Source organism: Leucoraja erinacea, chromosome 10 (genome assembly GCF_028641065.1).
Source record: "Leucoraja erinacea ecotype New England chromosome 10, Leri_hhj_1, whole genome shotgun sequence".
Classification (NCBI taxonomy): domain Eukaryota; kingdom Metazoa; phylum Chordata; class Chondrichthyes; order Rajiformes; family Rajidae; genus Leucoraja; species Leucoraja erinaceus.
The window spans coordinates 9,593,277-9,610,003 of record NC_073386.1 but is presented as its reverse complement, the minus strand read 5'-3'; the positions used below and the strand labels follow the sequence as shown (position 1 = coordinate 9,610,003).

General features: G+C 43.5%; 1 protein-coding gene across 2 annotated transcripts; it reads left to right on the top strand.

Annotated features, from left to right (window-relative positions):
- The first annotated feature begins 265 nt into the window (after positions 1 to 265).
- On the top strand, positions 266 to 15,408 carry dnttip2 (deoxynucleotidyltransferase, terminal, interacting protein 2). Of its 2 annotated transcripts, none has more exons than XM_055641448.1 (7): positions 266 to 337; positions 4,934 to 5,766; positions 7,736 to 7,874; positions 10,844 to 10,939; positions 11,121 to 11,285; positions 12,445 to 12,554; positions 14,826 to 15,408. In XM_055641448.1, the coding sequence occupies exons 1-7, from the start codon at positions 281 to 283 to the stop codon at positions 14,917 to 14,919; spliced, it is 1,494 nt and encodes a 497-aa protein (XP_055497423.1). In that variant the 5' UTR covers positions 266 to 280; the 3' UTR covers positions 14,920 to 15,408. The 2 variants fall into 2 exon arrangements, with proteins under 2 accessions (XP_055497423.1, XP_055497424.1); XM_055641449.1 differs by lacking the exon at positions 266 to 337 and adding an exon at positions 866 to 1,013.
- Positions 15,409 to 16,727: the final 1,319 nt, after the last annotated feature.

Below are 16,727 nucleotides of genomic sequence, written 5' to 3'. Positions count from 1 at the left end.
CAGTTCCTTCCCACGCCTACAACAAGGGCTGGCTATCATGTACTGACCCCTCCCAGTTCATCCTTGTTTGAGAAAAATCGCCTGCATTTATGGCTAATGTATCTCATTATGTGAGATGGACACAAAATGCTGGAATAACTCAGCGGGACAGGCAGCATCTCTGGTGAGAAGGAATGCCTACTCATTACGTTAGACTGCGCATTTTGCACCAATTCGAGAAAATTAGGCAACAAAAAAAATCAGTATTAAATGAGAACAGACTGCGTCATACCTGCAGAGGATGAAACAAGGCAGCACTCGGTTCAGGGCGCTGAGTCCTCAGGATGCGGGTGCAATGGTAAATGTGAAGGTTGGCAACAAAGTAATGTAATTGGGAACTAAAGTTAAGTAGACATGCATGAATATATACTGTATAAGTAGAATAAATACTGAATGCCTACGCCACAGTTAACCCTCACTGCGAAAATAGACACAAAATGCTGGAGTAACTCAGCGGGACAGGCAGCAGCATCTCTGGAGAGAAGGAATGGGGGGGGATTCGGGTCGAGACCCTTCTTCAGAGGAGAGGGTGTCTAGAGAAATGGATGGAAGGATAAGGTGGGAAAACGAAGCAGACAATGAGGAAATGTGGAATGGATAATTGAGGGGAAGGTGAGAAGGAGGCATAGATAGAAGGGTATCGACCCGAGACATTGCCCATTGCTTCTCTCCACTGAGTTACTGCAGCATCTTCGGTGCAAACCAGCATCTGCAGTTCCTTCCTACACATGCATTTGGTAACATTAACGCTGCCTCGGCGCGGCTGGTCCGGCGATGCACAGCAAAGATTATAGAGGAGTATCTTTGATGCACAGTCAGTGACAGGCGGTCGGCTCCGTTTGGCGGCGACACCGGGCGGAAGTGTCTGGGGGAAGGGAGGTGGCGGTGTGACGCGGGGCGGCTGGGCTGGTCTGGGCCAGCGGGCGGGCGGGATGGTGCAGACACGGAGCAGCCGGCGGGCCCTGGTGGCCGAGGTAGGAGAGGAGAGGAGAGGCCTGGCCTGGGCCCCGGGGCCTGGCGCCGCTTCCCCGGGCGGGCAGTGCGGGACGGGGCGGGGAGGGGAGGGGAGGGGCGGCCACGCGTGGCCCTGACCAAAGATACTAGATCTCTGGCCCTGACTGAGGGCGATGCGATACAACTTTCCTCATCCCACGAGGGACATTGCCAGCCAACAGTCATATTATAAAAAACACATGAACATGAAATTAAAGCGACGAGTGGAAAGGATTGGGGATAGAAACATAGAAATTAGGTGCAGGAGTAGGCCATTCGGCCCTTCGAGCCTGCACCGCCATTCAATATGATCATGGCTGATCATCCAACTCAGTATCCTGTACCTGCCTTCTCTCCCCATCCCCCCTGATCCCTTTAGCCACAAGGGCCACATCTAACTCGCTCTTAAATATAGCCAATGAACTGGCCTCAACTACCTTCTGTGGGAGAGAATTCACAGATTCACCACTCTGTGTGAAAAAGGTTTTCCTCATCTCGGTCCTAAAAGATTTCCCCTTTATCCTTAAACTATGACCCCTTGTTGTGGACTTCCCCCGGGATGTGCAAAGATTGGGGGAGGAGTCAGTCTGTACAATTATGCAATTGTAGGTTAATTGGCTTGATAAATGTAAAAAGCAATGCCCAGTATAAAATTGTCCAACTTTCAGTATTCTTCGGAAGGTACAAGTCTCAGTCAATAGGTGCAGGAGTAGGCCATTTGGCCCTTCGAGCCAGCATCATCATTCAATGTGATCATGGCTGATCATCCACAATCAGTACCCCGTTCCTGCCTTCTCCCCATATCCCCTGACCGCTATTTTTAAGACCCCTATCTAGCTCTCTCTTGAAAGCATCCAGAGAACCTGCCTCCACCGTCCACTGAGGCAGGGAATTCCACCCACCAAAGATCCTATAGCGAGCTATAGGATCTTTGCACCCCACCACACCACAGAAGGAAGAGGAGTTGTACAGTTTGATAGCCACAGGGATGAAGGATCTCCTGTGGGTTGTCTGTGCTGCATCTTGGTGGAACCAGTCTGTTGCTGAAGGTACTCCTCAGGTTGACCAGTGTGTCATGGAGGGGGTGAGCTGTATTGTCCAGGATGCTCTGCAGTTTGAGGGGCATCTTCCCCTCCAAGACCACCTCTCATGAATCCAACTCTGCCCCCAGTACTGGAGCCAGCCTTCCTGATGAGTTTGTTGATCTTATTGGCGTCCGTAGCCTCCTAGTGCCGGAGGCGGTGAGCGGTCAGGCCGGTGAGTGGAGGCCACGTCCGGCACCAACCGTGTGCCAAGCACTTTAGTTTAGTTCATTGTCAGTAGGTGGTATTGTAGATAGCAAAAATGGGTGTCAAAAATTGCAGCAGTTTCTTGCTCGGTTGGGCAGGTGGGCTGAGGAATAGTTGATTGAATTTAACACAGAGAAATGGGAGGTGTTGCAGTTTGGGAAGTCCAACACGGGCAGAACCTACACAGTGAACGGTAAGGCACTTGGTAGTGTTGTGGACCTGCGTGATCTAGGAGTGCGGGTACATAGTTTGTTGAAAGTGGCATCACAAGTAGATAGGGTGGTCTAAAGGGGTTTGGCACATTGGCCTTCATCAGTTAGAGCATTGAGTATAAAGTTGGGAGCTCATGTGCAGTTATATAAGAAGTATGGCAGGCCTCATTTAGAGTATTGTGTTCAGTTTTGCGCACTTTGTAATAGGAAAGATTTTGTCAAGCTGGAAAGGGTGCAGAGAAGATTTACGAGGATGTTGCCAGGACTCGTGGGCCTGAGCTATAGGGAGAGGTTGAACAGGGTAGGACTCTATATTCCTTGGAGCGCAGGAGGATGAGGGGTGATCTTATTAGAGGTGTACAAAATTATGAGAGGGATAGATCGGGTAGACGCACAGAGTCGCTTGCCCAGAGTAGGGATATCGAGAACCAAAGGACATAGGTTTAAGGTGAGGAGGGAAAGGTTTAATTGGAACCTGAGGGGTAACTTTTTCACATCCTTTCTTCAATTAAGAAATCAAAACTCTGCACAGTAGTCTGGAAGCAGTTGCACCAAAGCCCTGTATATTTATATACAATATCCTTATTCAATGTACTCCAATCATATTGGAATGAAGGCCAACATGCTGTTTAACTTGCTAATCAATTATTCACATCTATGTTAGTTTTCAGAGACTTGTATAGAAAGACAGAGTTTTCATTGAACATTCAAATATCCCAGAACCTTTCATTTAAACAAAACACTGTTTTTGTTTTATGCACCAAATGAGATAACTTCATATCTGCGAACATTATATTGCATTTGGCATCATCTTACCTTTTCACTCCGCTTATAGATATCCCCTGTATCACGGTACGTGACAATAATGTACCAATATCCATGAAGCCCCTTTGCATCTTCCTCCGCATTCACCAGCCCACCTAGTTTTTTTATTGTCAGCAAATATGGAAATTTGGAATGGAGTGGAAGACTTTATTGTCACATGTGACAAGGCACCGTGAAATTCTTTGCTTGCATGCCCAATGTATACAGTAGAAACATAGAAAATAGGTGCAGGAGTAGGCCATTCGACCCTTCGAGCCTGCACCGCCATTCAATAATGAATAAGTAGTCGCCATTAACGACGGCACTAACAGAATTACAAAGTACCCCCGCCGGCTCTTCCTTTGTTCTTTCCCGCTCCGGGTCCTCCATTGTTCTCCCCCTCCCTCACAGCCGTCCCCCTGCGCCAGTTCCCCCTTTGTTCTCCCCCCACCCCACCCCACGGTGATTCACCCATGCCCTCATCGACCACGGGTCGACCTGCGGAGCCTCACTGCCACTGCGAGGCTTCATAGGCCACGAGGCCCCACCGCTGAGGCCCCACTGCCACATCCAGCTCCGCCACCACAGCCGAGGTTCCATCGCCGCCGCCGAGGCTCTACCGCTGCAGCTGTCGAGGCTCCATTGGCCCTGGCAGGCTTCACCTCCCGGCTTCTCCACGGCCTTCCGGGAGGCGTCTGCCACCACGGCCTCCTGGGAGTCCTGTGGGGACGAGTCGGGCTTACTGGATGGGTTCCAGTCTGTCCGCATCGCGTCAGATTTGGCATTTGTCATTTGATACCTTGAGCCAAATCGTTGATGTAGATTGTTAATAGCTGGGGCCTAAACACCAATCCATGCATACTGAGAATGATCTGGTTGTGCCCATTCTTTGTTTTCTGCATCAGTTCCCAGTTAGTAGATTTCCCACCCTCACCTCCCCCCATCCCCATCACCCTCCAATGTTCTCTAACCCAGTTGACAAACCTCTTGTTTTAGGGCTTTACCCAGATACTCCAAAAGCACTGGTTCCTCCTTATTAATACTAGAAGTCATCTCCTCAAAGAAGTCCAATAGTTTAGTCAAATAAAATTTTCCTTTCAGAAATCCTTGCTGATTTTGCTCAGTCATATTATTTATTTTCACAGTATTCTATTGTATCCTTCATCATGGGCTGTAGCTGACAATAGGCAAATAGTTCAGTAGTTTATATTTTTCTTACTCCCTTATTTGTTATCTGGGTAGGATATATTGCCAGACAAAAGCTTGCTAATTACAAAGATGGGTGGTTTAATGTTCTGTTAGTTCTGAAGGGAGCAACCTATTATTAGTTTATAAATTTTTTAAACAAATAAAGATCGTTATTTTACCTGGCTCTCTCAAAGTAAAAGTAACAGTTTCAGTCCGAAAGAGCTGGCTGTGCAACCTGCAGCAAAAAAAGCACTAAAAATTGTGTTACTTGTGAGATGCAAAAAATGTTAATGTTGACAATAAATTCAAGAAAAAGGAGTGAAGTTTGATATTTTAAAGCGTACCCAGAATTATTCATGTTCCATCTCGAGTGAAAAATCAAAAATGCATCCATGTCTTTTTTTTAAGGAGGCCGAATCGAGAACAAGTTCGCCCGTCAGTCAAAGGAGGACTAGAAGTAGCAGGCTTGAAGCTAACGCAATAAGCCCGACTGAATCTCAACGCAGGGATAAGGAGGGGGATAAAGAGAAGCATCTTGTTCAGGCTGAATCGCAGCCCAGCATTGTGCAGCCAGCAACATCCCCATTAAAGTGTTCAGAGAACATTGTTATACAACTCTCCCAGGCGGAGCCCGAAAAGAAAAATTTAACCGAATTAGAAACGTATACAATTTGTATTGAAAATGATGAGAAACAAATTGTGCAGACTGAATCGCAGCCCAGTCCAGTCCAGTCAGAGGTACTCGGTAATCAATTGGAATTGGCTGACTCAAAGTGCTCTGACGTAGAAAATAATGCAGACATTGAAAAGGAAAAGTTGACTGAAGCTCAAAAGGCAAATAATCGCGATAATAAAGGAGGCGATTTAGAGAGCAAGACCCAAAGTGGGACTCCAGCTGTTATAGATTTACTGCTTAGCAGTGATGAAGACAAAGATACTCTGAGTGATGGCAGTAGTGATGTGGTGCAGGTGGAATCCAGCGAGAATGTTATACCTGGAGCCTCCACTACTCCCCCTGTAACAGCGGCCAGTCCTGCAGCAAATGACACCAACATGTTTGTCATTGACACACAACCTGGACTAGATCAAGATAGAAAATTTTACTTGGACTCAAGTGAGGAAAGTGGAGCAGAATCTGGGGACGGAGATGAAAAATCGGACAAAGAAGAAGAAGATGATTTTATTGATGAAGATGAAAATGAGAATGATGAAGATGACATTTTGAAAACCAAATCTAAACTGTAAGTATGGAATAGGTTTGAAAACATGCATTACACTTGTAAAGCAGTAAATTATATTGGCAAATAAAAATGCTGGAGAAACTCAGCGGGTGCGGCAGCATCTATGGAGCGAAGGAAATAGGCAACGTTATATTGGCAGTTGTTAAATAGATTGCAGATTGGATTGTGTTCAAATCTATCTAATACCCCTACTTGCTATATTCTTCCCCAGTGCTCATAAGGTCATAAGTGATAGGAGTAGAATTAGGCCGTTCGGCCCATCTTCATACTCCGCCATTCAATCATGGTAGACCTATATTTAAGAGGGAGTTAGATGTGGCCCTTGTGGCTAAGGGGATCAGGGGGTATGGAGAGAAGGCAGGTACGGGATACTGAGTTGGATGATCAGCCATGATCATATTGAATGGCGGTGCAGGCTCGAAGGGCCGAATGGCCTAGTTTCTATGTTTCTATCCCTCCTAACCACATTCTCTCCCTCCGAACCCCATTCTCCTGCTTCTCCACAAACCTCTGACACCTGTACTAACTACTGCTGACGCAGTGTTGAGTCCATCAGCAGAACACAAGCATCTGTTCTCCATCTCATTTCTGGCATCCCCGTTGCAAAATGTATTTGCGAAAGACAGAGTGACGAGGGAGTGCTTTCTACAGAATCACCGACTTTTGTTGATTAGAGTGACTCTTGGCCAACAAAAAAGCACTAAATGAGTTAATGCAATGGACACCTATCATTGCATGCTAATAAATCACAGCAGAAGATCTATTTTTAAGATGCATAGACAATAGTCCAGGAATATCATGGGGCTTATTTTTCTGATCTTGGCAGCCTGGAGGAGTTATTCAGCTAACAAGCAGAGTAATTCCAATCTAGGTAAATAAAATTTGGACAACTATATGTGAAGTGAGCCACACTGCCTTTAAAGCAAATCTCTCTGTACCGTGGTCATCGTCCCATATCCACACCTACATAACCCTTTGCACTAACAAAAATCCTAACAAAATGTATCCCGTTTATACCAATGTGTCTTGTTAGCTGGTCTGTTTTGTTGGAATGACTTGGGACTTTGGAACAGCTGCATGGAATATAGCATGGAAACAGGCCCTTCAGCCCACCAAGTCCACACCAACCAGCGATCACCCCAGTCCAAGCACAATTACCTAATACACAATAGGGACAATTTACAATTTTAATGAAGCCTATTAACCTACAAACCTGTATGTCTTTGGAGTGTGAGAGGAAGCCGGAGCACCCAAAGGAAACCCATGGGTTCACAAATGGAACGTATAAACTTCATACAGACAGCACTCGTGGTCAGGATCGAACCTGGGTCTCTGGCGCTGAAAGATCGCAACTCTACCGCTGCCCTTCGTCTGTGCCATGTTTTATCGTACTTTGAAGGAATATCATTAAAAATAATTTTCAATCTTTACACTTGGGTATTGAAAATAAAATTCAAACAATAAATATCCATTCAGCCGAAACCTAGAATAGATCTGTTCATCTGAACAAAATAATATTTGGTTCAAACTAAAATAACGATTCTGTTTAATTTCTGGCCAAATAAGCCAGCTGACATCGGCTACATAAGTACAGCAGCAGTACTACATTTGACATTTATTTCACCAGTTAACATTACTGTTTCACAGTGGGCTTGCAAGTATTGATCAAGGATCACATTTCCCATTCTTGTTCACACCAGCAAGTGCCTAACACATTCAGTGCTGTTGGAAAGACTCATGATATTCATTCAATGCAGGCAGAGCATTGATGAGCGGGGACAAATTAATGCTCACTGCTTTTCAGTTTAAGATACAAACTAATAGAGGTTTACATGCAAACTAACATAGCCTTCCAACATTAACACGTCTTAAAATCTGGTTCCCATTTTGAATGTTTAAAGTACACATTTAAGTTGTGCTGAGGCACTTTGGCCATGTTCATTAATGGAACCTTGTTTATATGTTGCAGCATAAACTCCTCAAGCAGTATTGACACAGGGCTAAATCTCAAGGAACTGGGTGGCCTTTACATAACTTTTGATGCGGACAAACAGGGTGCCAATTCAAAAGCAGTACAAAAAATTAAGGATCAAAAAAAAGAAGATGAGGTGAGTTGCATTTGCTACATTTTGACTTTCTGACCCGCATTCAAGTTCAGTGAAAAGCACTGCAGGTATTGGAAATGTGAAATAAAAACAGGCAGATGGCATCTGCGGAGAGAGGAAATGTTCAGATTGATAATCTTGCAATATAAATGCTTTAATTTGAAGAGATGAGGGAGGATGAAGAGAACAAAGAGAATGGCTGTGTAGGGTTTAGGCCATAGAGACTGATATGAATGCAAACTGACAGGGGAAATGGAGATCTTTATGTTGACAGCAGGTTATGCAGCATTCTACAGAAATAGGAATTCAACAATTAACAATAACTAGTCTACCCAAGTTGTCACCTGATCTGATAAAGATTATCAATGTGTCACATTGGTTCAATTGTTCTGCCTTTACAGATGCTGCCTGACCAAGTGGCTTTTTCGAGAATTCTCTTTTATTTCAGATTTCCAGCCACTGTATACTTTGCAGTTCTGGCACTGTGCATCTTTTTGTCTCTCTTGCCCTTGTTCATCTCCATTGTGATCATCTGCAAGCCTTCGCCAACCTTTCCTGGGTGGCACCAACACCTAAGGGACACTTTTTCTCTTGGTCTCCACCTTACCATAGATATTTTGTTTGTATTTCCCCTTTCTCTGCAACTGAAAACATACTTGTTTTCTAACTTAACTGGTATCATATGAAGAGTCAATAACTTGAAACGTTACCTGGGTTTCATAGTTCTCATATATTGCCTGGCCTGTGGGGTAATTCCAGCACTCTTTTCTTTTTCCGTCTTTCAGGTTTTCCTGCCAACCCACGATTGGCGATACATTATCTCTACTTTGGGCATGTGATTATTTACTTCTGCCATGTCAGACTTTAAACTGGAGCCAACCTCTCAGAGAGAGTGTTCTAGATTCAAAGTCAAAGTCAATTTTATTTGTCACATGCACCCGAAGGTGCAGTGAAATGAATTTGCCAGCAGCGAAACACTTAAAAAGAACACACAATCCACAATAAAATTTAACACAAACATCCACCACAGCATTCTTCAACCGTGGTTCACCTGTGGTCGGGGCCATGAACCCTCCGTAGTCGCCGCTACGGACGGCCCGACGTACAGGCACTCTCGTCGGGATGATTGAAACTCCGACGTCGGGAAGGTCGAACACAGTCCGCGGCTTGGAGGTCCCGAATCGGCACTTTCAACTGCACAACAAATAATTTCCTCAGAGCCCCTAAACCCCATGCCTTCTGCTTTCAGATACCTCTGCTTTGAGGAAATGTGCTGTATTATCTGCTCTCTTGCTCGTATACCTCAATTAGGTCCCCCTTTAAACTCCTCTTTTCCAAGGAAATCAAATCTCTCATCCTAACTGAAACACTCCATTCCAGGCAACGTGCTAGTGATTCTCCTCTATACTCTCCAGTGCAATCATGTCCTGCCCACAGTTGTGGTATCTTGAAATGCACGCGTTACTCCAGCTGCCACCTAACAAATGGTTTAGTTGTACCTGTGTAAAATTCCTTAACTCCAGCCTTCTGTCTGCTTCCTGTTTCCCCAGACTTGTTCACTTAAATCCTGGCAAATGCTTCCTTCATAGATCTGATGTCATCAGAACCTCCACTGCCTCTCGAATTTGCATCAGGTGCCCTTGTGCTTGGTGACCCATGTTGGCTTCTGGTCAAGGCCTTGATTTCCTATTATTAAATATCGCTCGTGGTCTTGCCACTGTAATCTCATCCGACAACCTCTGGATCTTTCCAAGTTTAAACACTCCACTTGGCAGTCATACTTTCAGCTGCTCCGTATAATTTCCTCCTCCGGGCTTCTTTCCTTTTCTATCTTTCCGACACACTTTCTGAATCTTCTTCGGCCCTCCATTGACCAAACTTTTAGCATCCATTCTAAAAATGTTTTAATGCATTTTATTTGTTAAATGACAATAGACAATAGGTGCAGGAGTAGACCATTTGGCCCTTCGAGCCAGAACCGCCATTCAATGTGATCATGGCTGATCATCCCCAATCAGTACCCCGTTCCTGCCTTCTCCCCATATCCCCCGACTCCGCTATTTTTAAGAGCCCTATCTAGCTCTCTCTTGAAAGCATCCAGAGAACCTGCCTCCACTGCCCTCTGAGGCAGAGAATTCCACAGACTCACCACTCTCTGTGAGAAAAAGTGTTTCCTCGTCTCTGTTCCAAATGGCTTACTCCTTATTCTTAAACTGTGGCCCCTGGTTCTGGACTCCCCCAACATCGGGAACATGTTTCCTTCCTCTAGCGTGTCCAAGCCCTTAACAATCTTATATTGTCCTTCCAAATCTGAGGAAGGACATTATTGCCATAGAGGGAGTGCAGAGAAGGTTCACCAGACTGATTCCTGGGATGTCAGGACTTGCAAATGAAGAAAGACTGGATAGACTTGGCTTATACTCGCTAAAATTTAGGAGATTGAGGGGGGATCTTATAGAAACGTACAAAATTCTTAAGGGGTTGGACAGGCTAGATGCAGGAAGATTGTTCCCGATGTTGGGGAAGTCCAGGACAAGGGGTCACAGCTTAAGGATAAGGGGGAAATCCTTTAAGACCGAGATGAGAAAAACATTTTTCACACAGAGAGTGGTGAATCTCTGGAACTCTCTGCCACAGAGGGTAGTTGAGGCCAGTTCATTGGCTATATTTAAGAGGGAGTTAGATGTGGCCCTTGTGCCTAAAGGGATCAGGGGGTATGGAGAGAAGGCAGGTATGGGATACTGAGTTGGATGATCAGCCATGGTCATATTGAATGGCGGTGCAGGCTCGAAGGGCCGAATGGCCTACTCCTGCACTTATTTTCTATGTATCTATGTATATGTTTCAATGACTTGACATGATTTGCTTTGTTAAGGATGCTAAATGATGCGCCTTGTTGCAGTGTGGTATTTGTGTAAGTAATGGCAGTTCCTGCAAGAACATTTTTGTAATTTGTCCTTTCTGTTCTTTAGCTATTAAGAAATAGCATCCTGACACCAGAATTTGAAAAACGATATTGTGTTCCGACCATAAACGTGTCTGAACGCCAAATGAAAAAGAAACGCAAAGTAAGTAGCGAGGCCAAAGATTCTGATCTCCATGTAGCTACTGCTTGGAAAACTCTGTCGGTTCAGAGAAATGCATTGTATTTCAAAATCAGTTTAAATCAATTAAAACACATTAGTTTGTTTGGATCATTGTGCTCTTTAATGGCATCCTATTGATTTTTTGGAATTCTTACATGTTTAGATAGAGCGTGCAAAGACTGCAGGGGACAGCTGGTACAACATGAAAGCTCCTGATTTAACAGACGAGTTGAAAAATGATCTGCGGGTGTTAAAAATGAGGGGTGCCATTGACCCCAAACGCTTCTACAAGAAGAATGACAGAGATGGTTTCCCTAAGTATTTCCAGGTATGGTCACGGTAAATGAGCAGTGCAGTATTAACATTTAAATGTTTTATTTCTATTGTTTGGGTCATACAATGTAACAGAGTTTATTGTACAGTGCACAGCATCCGTTAATGTCCCTGCAGCAGCCTCAGTATGCTGCTGGCAATAACATCTTGGAGCAAGCTAGTTAGCAGGTTACCAAGAGCTGACATCAATGTAATAGTCCATCTCGGTAGGTAGACAAGAATGCTGGATAAACTCAGCGGGTGAGGCAGCATCTATGGAGCGAAGGAATAGGTGACATTTCGGGTTGAGACCCTTTTTCAGACTGAGGAAGGGTCTCGACCCAAAACGTCACCTATTCCTTCGCTCTATAGATGCTGCCTCACCCGCTGAGTTTCTCCAGCATTTTTGTCTACCTTCGATTTTTCCAGCATCTGCAGTTCTTTCTTAAACAGTGTATCTCTGTAAACTCCCCCGAGAAGACATACCGGGAACTCCATAACTGCATACAGTGTTTTAGAACTAATATTGATCTGATCTGCCGATTATCACCAATTAAGGCTTCTAAGATAGACGCAAAATGCTGGAGAAACTCAGTGGAACAGGCAGCATCACTAAATTGAAGGAATGGGTGACGTTTCGGGTCGAGACCCTTCTTCAGTCAGTCTGAAGAAGGGTCCCGACCCGAAACGTCACCCATTCCTTCTATCCAGAGATCCTGCCTGTCCCGGTGGGTTACTCCAGCATTTTGAGCCTATTTTTAATTTAAACCAACATCTGCAGTTCCTTCCTACACATTTAAGGCTTCTACTTCTGTTGATGTAGAAGAGGGGGAACCGCAGGTAGTTTTCAAGAACTTATCTGCAATCCTCTGCCTTATCTAACTGGAGCTGCAGGTTCATTTGAAGGCATGATGGACACTGAGTCTTCAGTTACCCATGAATGCACAGGGTGCACGTTATATGTCAGAGACTAAAGCTGTCCCTCTACAGTTGAAGAACGAGTAACTTTGGAGAATTGGTACCCCTAAATGAAGTATACTATTAATATTTATTACTACTTTACAGTCTGGCTCAAATGTTTTTAGATTGTTAATTCACCCAAAGATATGTGCTCCAGCCGTTTTTTTGGGAAAGATATCTCATGATTACTGCATTGTGTAACCACTTGCTCATAGGTTGGCGAAATTGTAGAAAATCCAGCAGATTTCTATCAATCTCGTGTGCCCAAGAAACAGCGGAAGCAAACAATGGTGGAGGAGCTCCTGGCCGATGCAGAATTCCGACGGTATGTCCTTTTATTTACATGGGAACAGGGAGAAACCATCTGGTCTCAGCAGCCATTTCTGCCCTTTGGCTAGATCCCATCTGATCTCTGTCTGCTCCATTTAATCTTCCTTTGATCCATTCTTTACAATTGTCACGGCTCACGATGACAAGATGATGCTCAGCACTTCTGAATTGCTCCCATCATTAAAGCCATATGTTCAGCTGCGCAGAAACAGGACCTGCAGCCCAACCTGACCAGGCTGATCATTAGGCCTGCCTCTGCTAGCCGCATTGGCCTGCATTTGACTCGTATCTCTCTAAACCATTCCTATTAATGAACCTGTTCAAATGTCTTTTAAATGTTGCTGTTGTACCTGCCTCAACCTCTTCCTCTGGCAGCTCGGTTCACACACCCACCACATGTTGTGAGGAAACTGTTGCTGCCCAGATCCCCTTTGAACCTTCCCCCTCTTGCCTTCGATCTATGGCCTCTAGTTTTAGACTCCCCTATGCTAGGAAAACGGTAACCATTTAGCTTATCCATGCCCCTGGTGATTTTATTTTCATTTCATTTTATTTATTTTATTTATTATCATTCGATAAAACCATACTTCCACATGAATCATGAACAAAATTTGTACTCGGGTCTGAGCAGCGTAATAGTGCAGTAAGACATCAATAACTTGCAGTAAAGACATCAATAAATTCTAACATATAAAAAACTTCCACAATAAAATCTAAATAATAATGAGCCTATGAATAAATAGTAAAAAGTTAAAAAAGCAGCATGGTTAAAAGACAGCAGCATAATAATGACCATAGCATTGTAAAGATCTCCCCTCTGGCTCCTACTCTTCAGGGGGGAAAAGCCCTAACCTATTCAATCTCTCCTTATAACTCCATCCTTGCAGTCCCAATAACATCATCCTGAATTTTCTCTGCACCTTTTCCAGCATAATGGCATCCTTCCTAGAGCAGGACGTCCATTAATACACACAGTACTCCAACCGTGACCTCACCAACGCCTTGTACAATCATAACATGACATCCCAACTCTCGTGTGGGAAGGAACTGCAGATGCTAGTTCAAACCGAAGATAGACACAAAATGCTGGAGTAACTTAGCGGGATAGGCAGGATCTCTGGATAGAAGGAATGGGTGACATTTCTGGTCATGACCCTTCTTCAGACTGACTGAAGAAGGGTCTCGACCTGAAACGTCACCCAATCCTTCTATCTAGAGATGCTGTCTGAGTTACTCCAGCATTTTGTGTCTATATCAACTCTCGTGCTCAGTGGAGAGTGTTTCTCAATATCATACAGCACTAAATCCATTAATTGATTACTTTTCAAAATTAGATTATACCATATTTTTTAAGTTCAAATGAATGTTAGTCCAGGCTTATCAAAAATCTGCTGAATTTAACTCCTCATGGCTGCGTCGTGCTCATGAATTTTTAAATACACCTTTGGTAGTCAGCATGCATCTTTGCTGGGTTGCAGTGCTCAGAAGCAAAGACTTTATGATTTCCCTTCTGAATTCCTTGAGATAGAGGTAAACATTTTGTTTTATCCTTTCTGAAGTCCACTTGTATCTGTGCATTGAGTTTTAGTAAATTGTGTACATTTACATCTGATTATATTCACTATTAAGAAACAATTTCAATTTATCTTTCTTGACTTGTAAATCGAAGTTCACTTTTCATTGTGTTGTCCACTCTCATAGTTTGCCTGCGTCCCTCTAACTACTTGCTCTCTATATACTGCACCTCACACCTTAGTGTCAACGGTACCCCAGTGTACACCCTTGGGAATAATGGTAATTATACTTGAAGTAACATCCTTACTCCTTAGGATGTTATTTTAAAGTTACTCCTTAAAATAGCAGCCCAGTGTGTTATGAAAGTTGATGTTCAATTTTCAGGTCAAGAATAGTGAATAATTTTATCTAAATGTATGCTTACTATTAAATGACATTTGAATGATTAATGAGTCCAGTGCTGTCTGACACTGAGAACCTTTACTCCTCTCAGTTTCCTTCTAACTAATAGCCGACCCACGTTACATAATTCAGTGCTCTTTATTTTGCTGGCTTTGCATTGCACTAGACGTTATTCCCTTATCATGTATCTATACACTGTAAATGGCTCGATTGTAATCATGTATTGTCTTTCCACTGACTGTATATAGCACGCAACAAAAGCTTCTCACTGTACCTCGTTACACGTGACAGGAAACTAAACTGACAATAAACTAAACTGGTCACTGTTCTTTGTGCATTTTCTTTCCAGATACAACAAGAAAAAATACAAACAGATCATGATAGAAAAAGCAGCTCTTTCTGCGGGCAAAAAGAATCGCAAGAAGAAGAAATTTAAAAAATAAAACCCAAAGTAAAACACGCCATATTCTTGATGTATTTTCACACCAGTGTACATTTTTTTTAAATTTTAAATTGACAGAACTACCAACTCTCCATTAATAAAGGCAAGTTATTGGCTACAAGTGGTTTTGGAAATAAAAACTTTGACGATGCTAAGATATGCATCATAAATGATTTTCCAGCCCCCAAGATATGAAGACGTTACATAAAAATAGATAACGAAATTCCACGGATTTAGATTTTTAATCGCATTATATTGTTTCTTGTAGATGCAACTCGTCAGACAGATGTTGAGTGCACATTGCCAAGAACAAGAAGCTTTGCTGCATTTATAGATCAAAGTCCTGATCATTTTTGTCTGATTGACTGGCAATTACATTTTATGAACCAAATATGTTTTTTTGTAATTGCCCTGACTTGGAAATGATTTATAGCACTATATTTATCTGCTGACGTCTATAAAAATGAAATCTGTTCTTATAGAGCGGAAAGTGCTTTCTGATTCGTATGCAAAATCTTTTCCAGCACAACTAAAATGAAGAAAGTCTCTGTGGAGGAATAATGAGCCAGGTTGACTGGCCCCACATTTGCCAGCTTTGTACCTTGAATTTCTGTCCTCGGAGGGTTTTGTTTGACAAATCCTCACTGAACCCCCAATGCAGTGCACCATTCTATGCTAGGAGAAACATGGAACTGCAGCTGCAGTTTACAAAAAAAACGACACAAAGTGCTGGAGTAATACAGTGGGTCAGGCAGCATCTCTGGAGAACATGGATAGGCAATATTTCGGTCTGAAGAAGAGTCCCCACCTGCAACATCCAAGTTCTCCAGCGATGCTGTCCTTTTTTAAAAATAATCATTCCCTCTTCCTGGCAACTCCCATACAATGTCAGCTCATTGGTGATAGGACTGGCCTTCAATCATACTGATGTAATCAGCTTTAATGACACATTACATCCACCCCTCCCCGCTCCTCCCACCCCCCCAAAAAATATTATTTCAAGTTCCTCACAGTTTGGTTTCCTGCTTTTGGATCCGTCATGAAGACCAAGGAAGGCTCAGTTACGCAATGTGGTGAGCAACATTTTCTCAACCAAAATCAGCCGCGCTCAGTTGGTGCAGTCACTCCTGGGTGAAAACCCCACAAATAGTGCCAGAAAATACATGGGCATTAGCAGTAAGTGTGGCCAGCTGCAGGTTTGTCATCCAGGTGTTTGGATACTGGCTCATCTGACCATTTAACTGAGAAGGGCCTGATCCTGTGCTTTAAAGGCTCAGAATGAGCCAACGCACATTAGAGGAACAGCACTTCATATTTCGCTTGAGCAGCTTACAACCCAGCAGTATGAATTATTGATTTCTCTAACTTTAAGTAACCCTTGCATTCTCCCTCTCTCCCTTCCCCGTTCTAGTGTCGTACTATTTCACTCTCCTGCATAGTTTGTTTGTATCCACTGGTTATCACCTTCTCCACAGCCAACTGCAGACCATTGTCAGAGCTGCCAAGTAGTACGGATTTTCCGTATTTTGTACGGAAATGCAGTAAGAATACAGATGTACGATTTTGCTTTGTAAAATACGTTTAATTTTTAAATCGGCCCGACTTCCTGTTTCATCTTGCTGCTTAAAAAATGCAAGTATATTAAAAGCCATACTGTACCTCTAAAAATGATAGCAAATTAAATGTATTAGTATTTTAAATTTCGAGATCTGGATGATAATTTTTGTAAGCTTTGATCTGCCTGTCCCGCTACAGGTTTAAACAGCGCTGTCAGTTTAGCGCGTGGGGATTTAAACGAACAGCGCCATA

What these genes read in the sequence shown, in the direction of transcription:
- dnttip2 (XM_055641448.1), top strand. Translation starts at nt 281, where the DNA reads ATGAAACAAGGCAGCACTCGGTTCAGGGCGCTGAGTCCTCAGGATGCG. An exon ending in ATCAAAAAAAAGAAGATGAG is followed by an intron (nt 7,875 to 10,843) that starts GTGAGTTGCATT and finishes TCTGTTCTTTAG; the next exon opens with CTATTAAGAAATAGCATCCT. An exon ending in GCCGATGCAGAATTCCGACG is followed by an intron (nt 12,555 to 14,825) that starts GTATGTCCTTTT and finishes TTTTCTTTCCAG; the next exon opens with ATACAACAAGAAAAAATACA.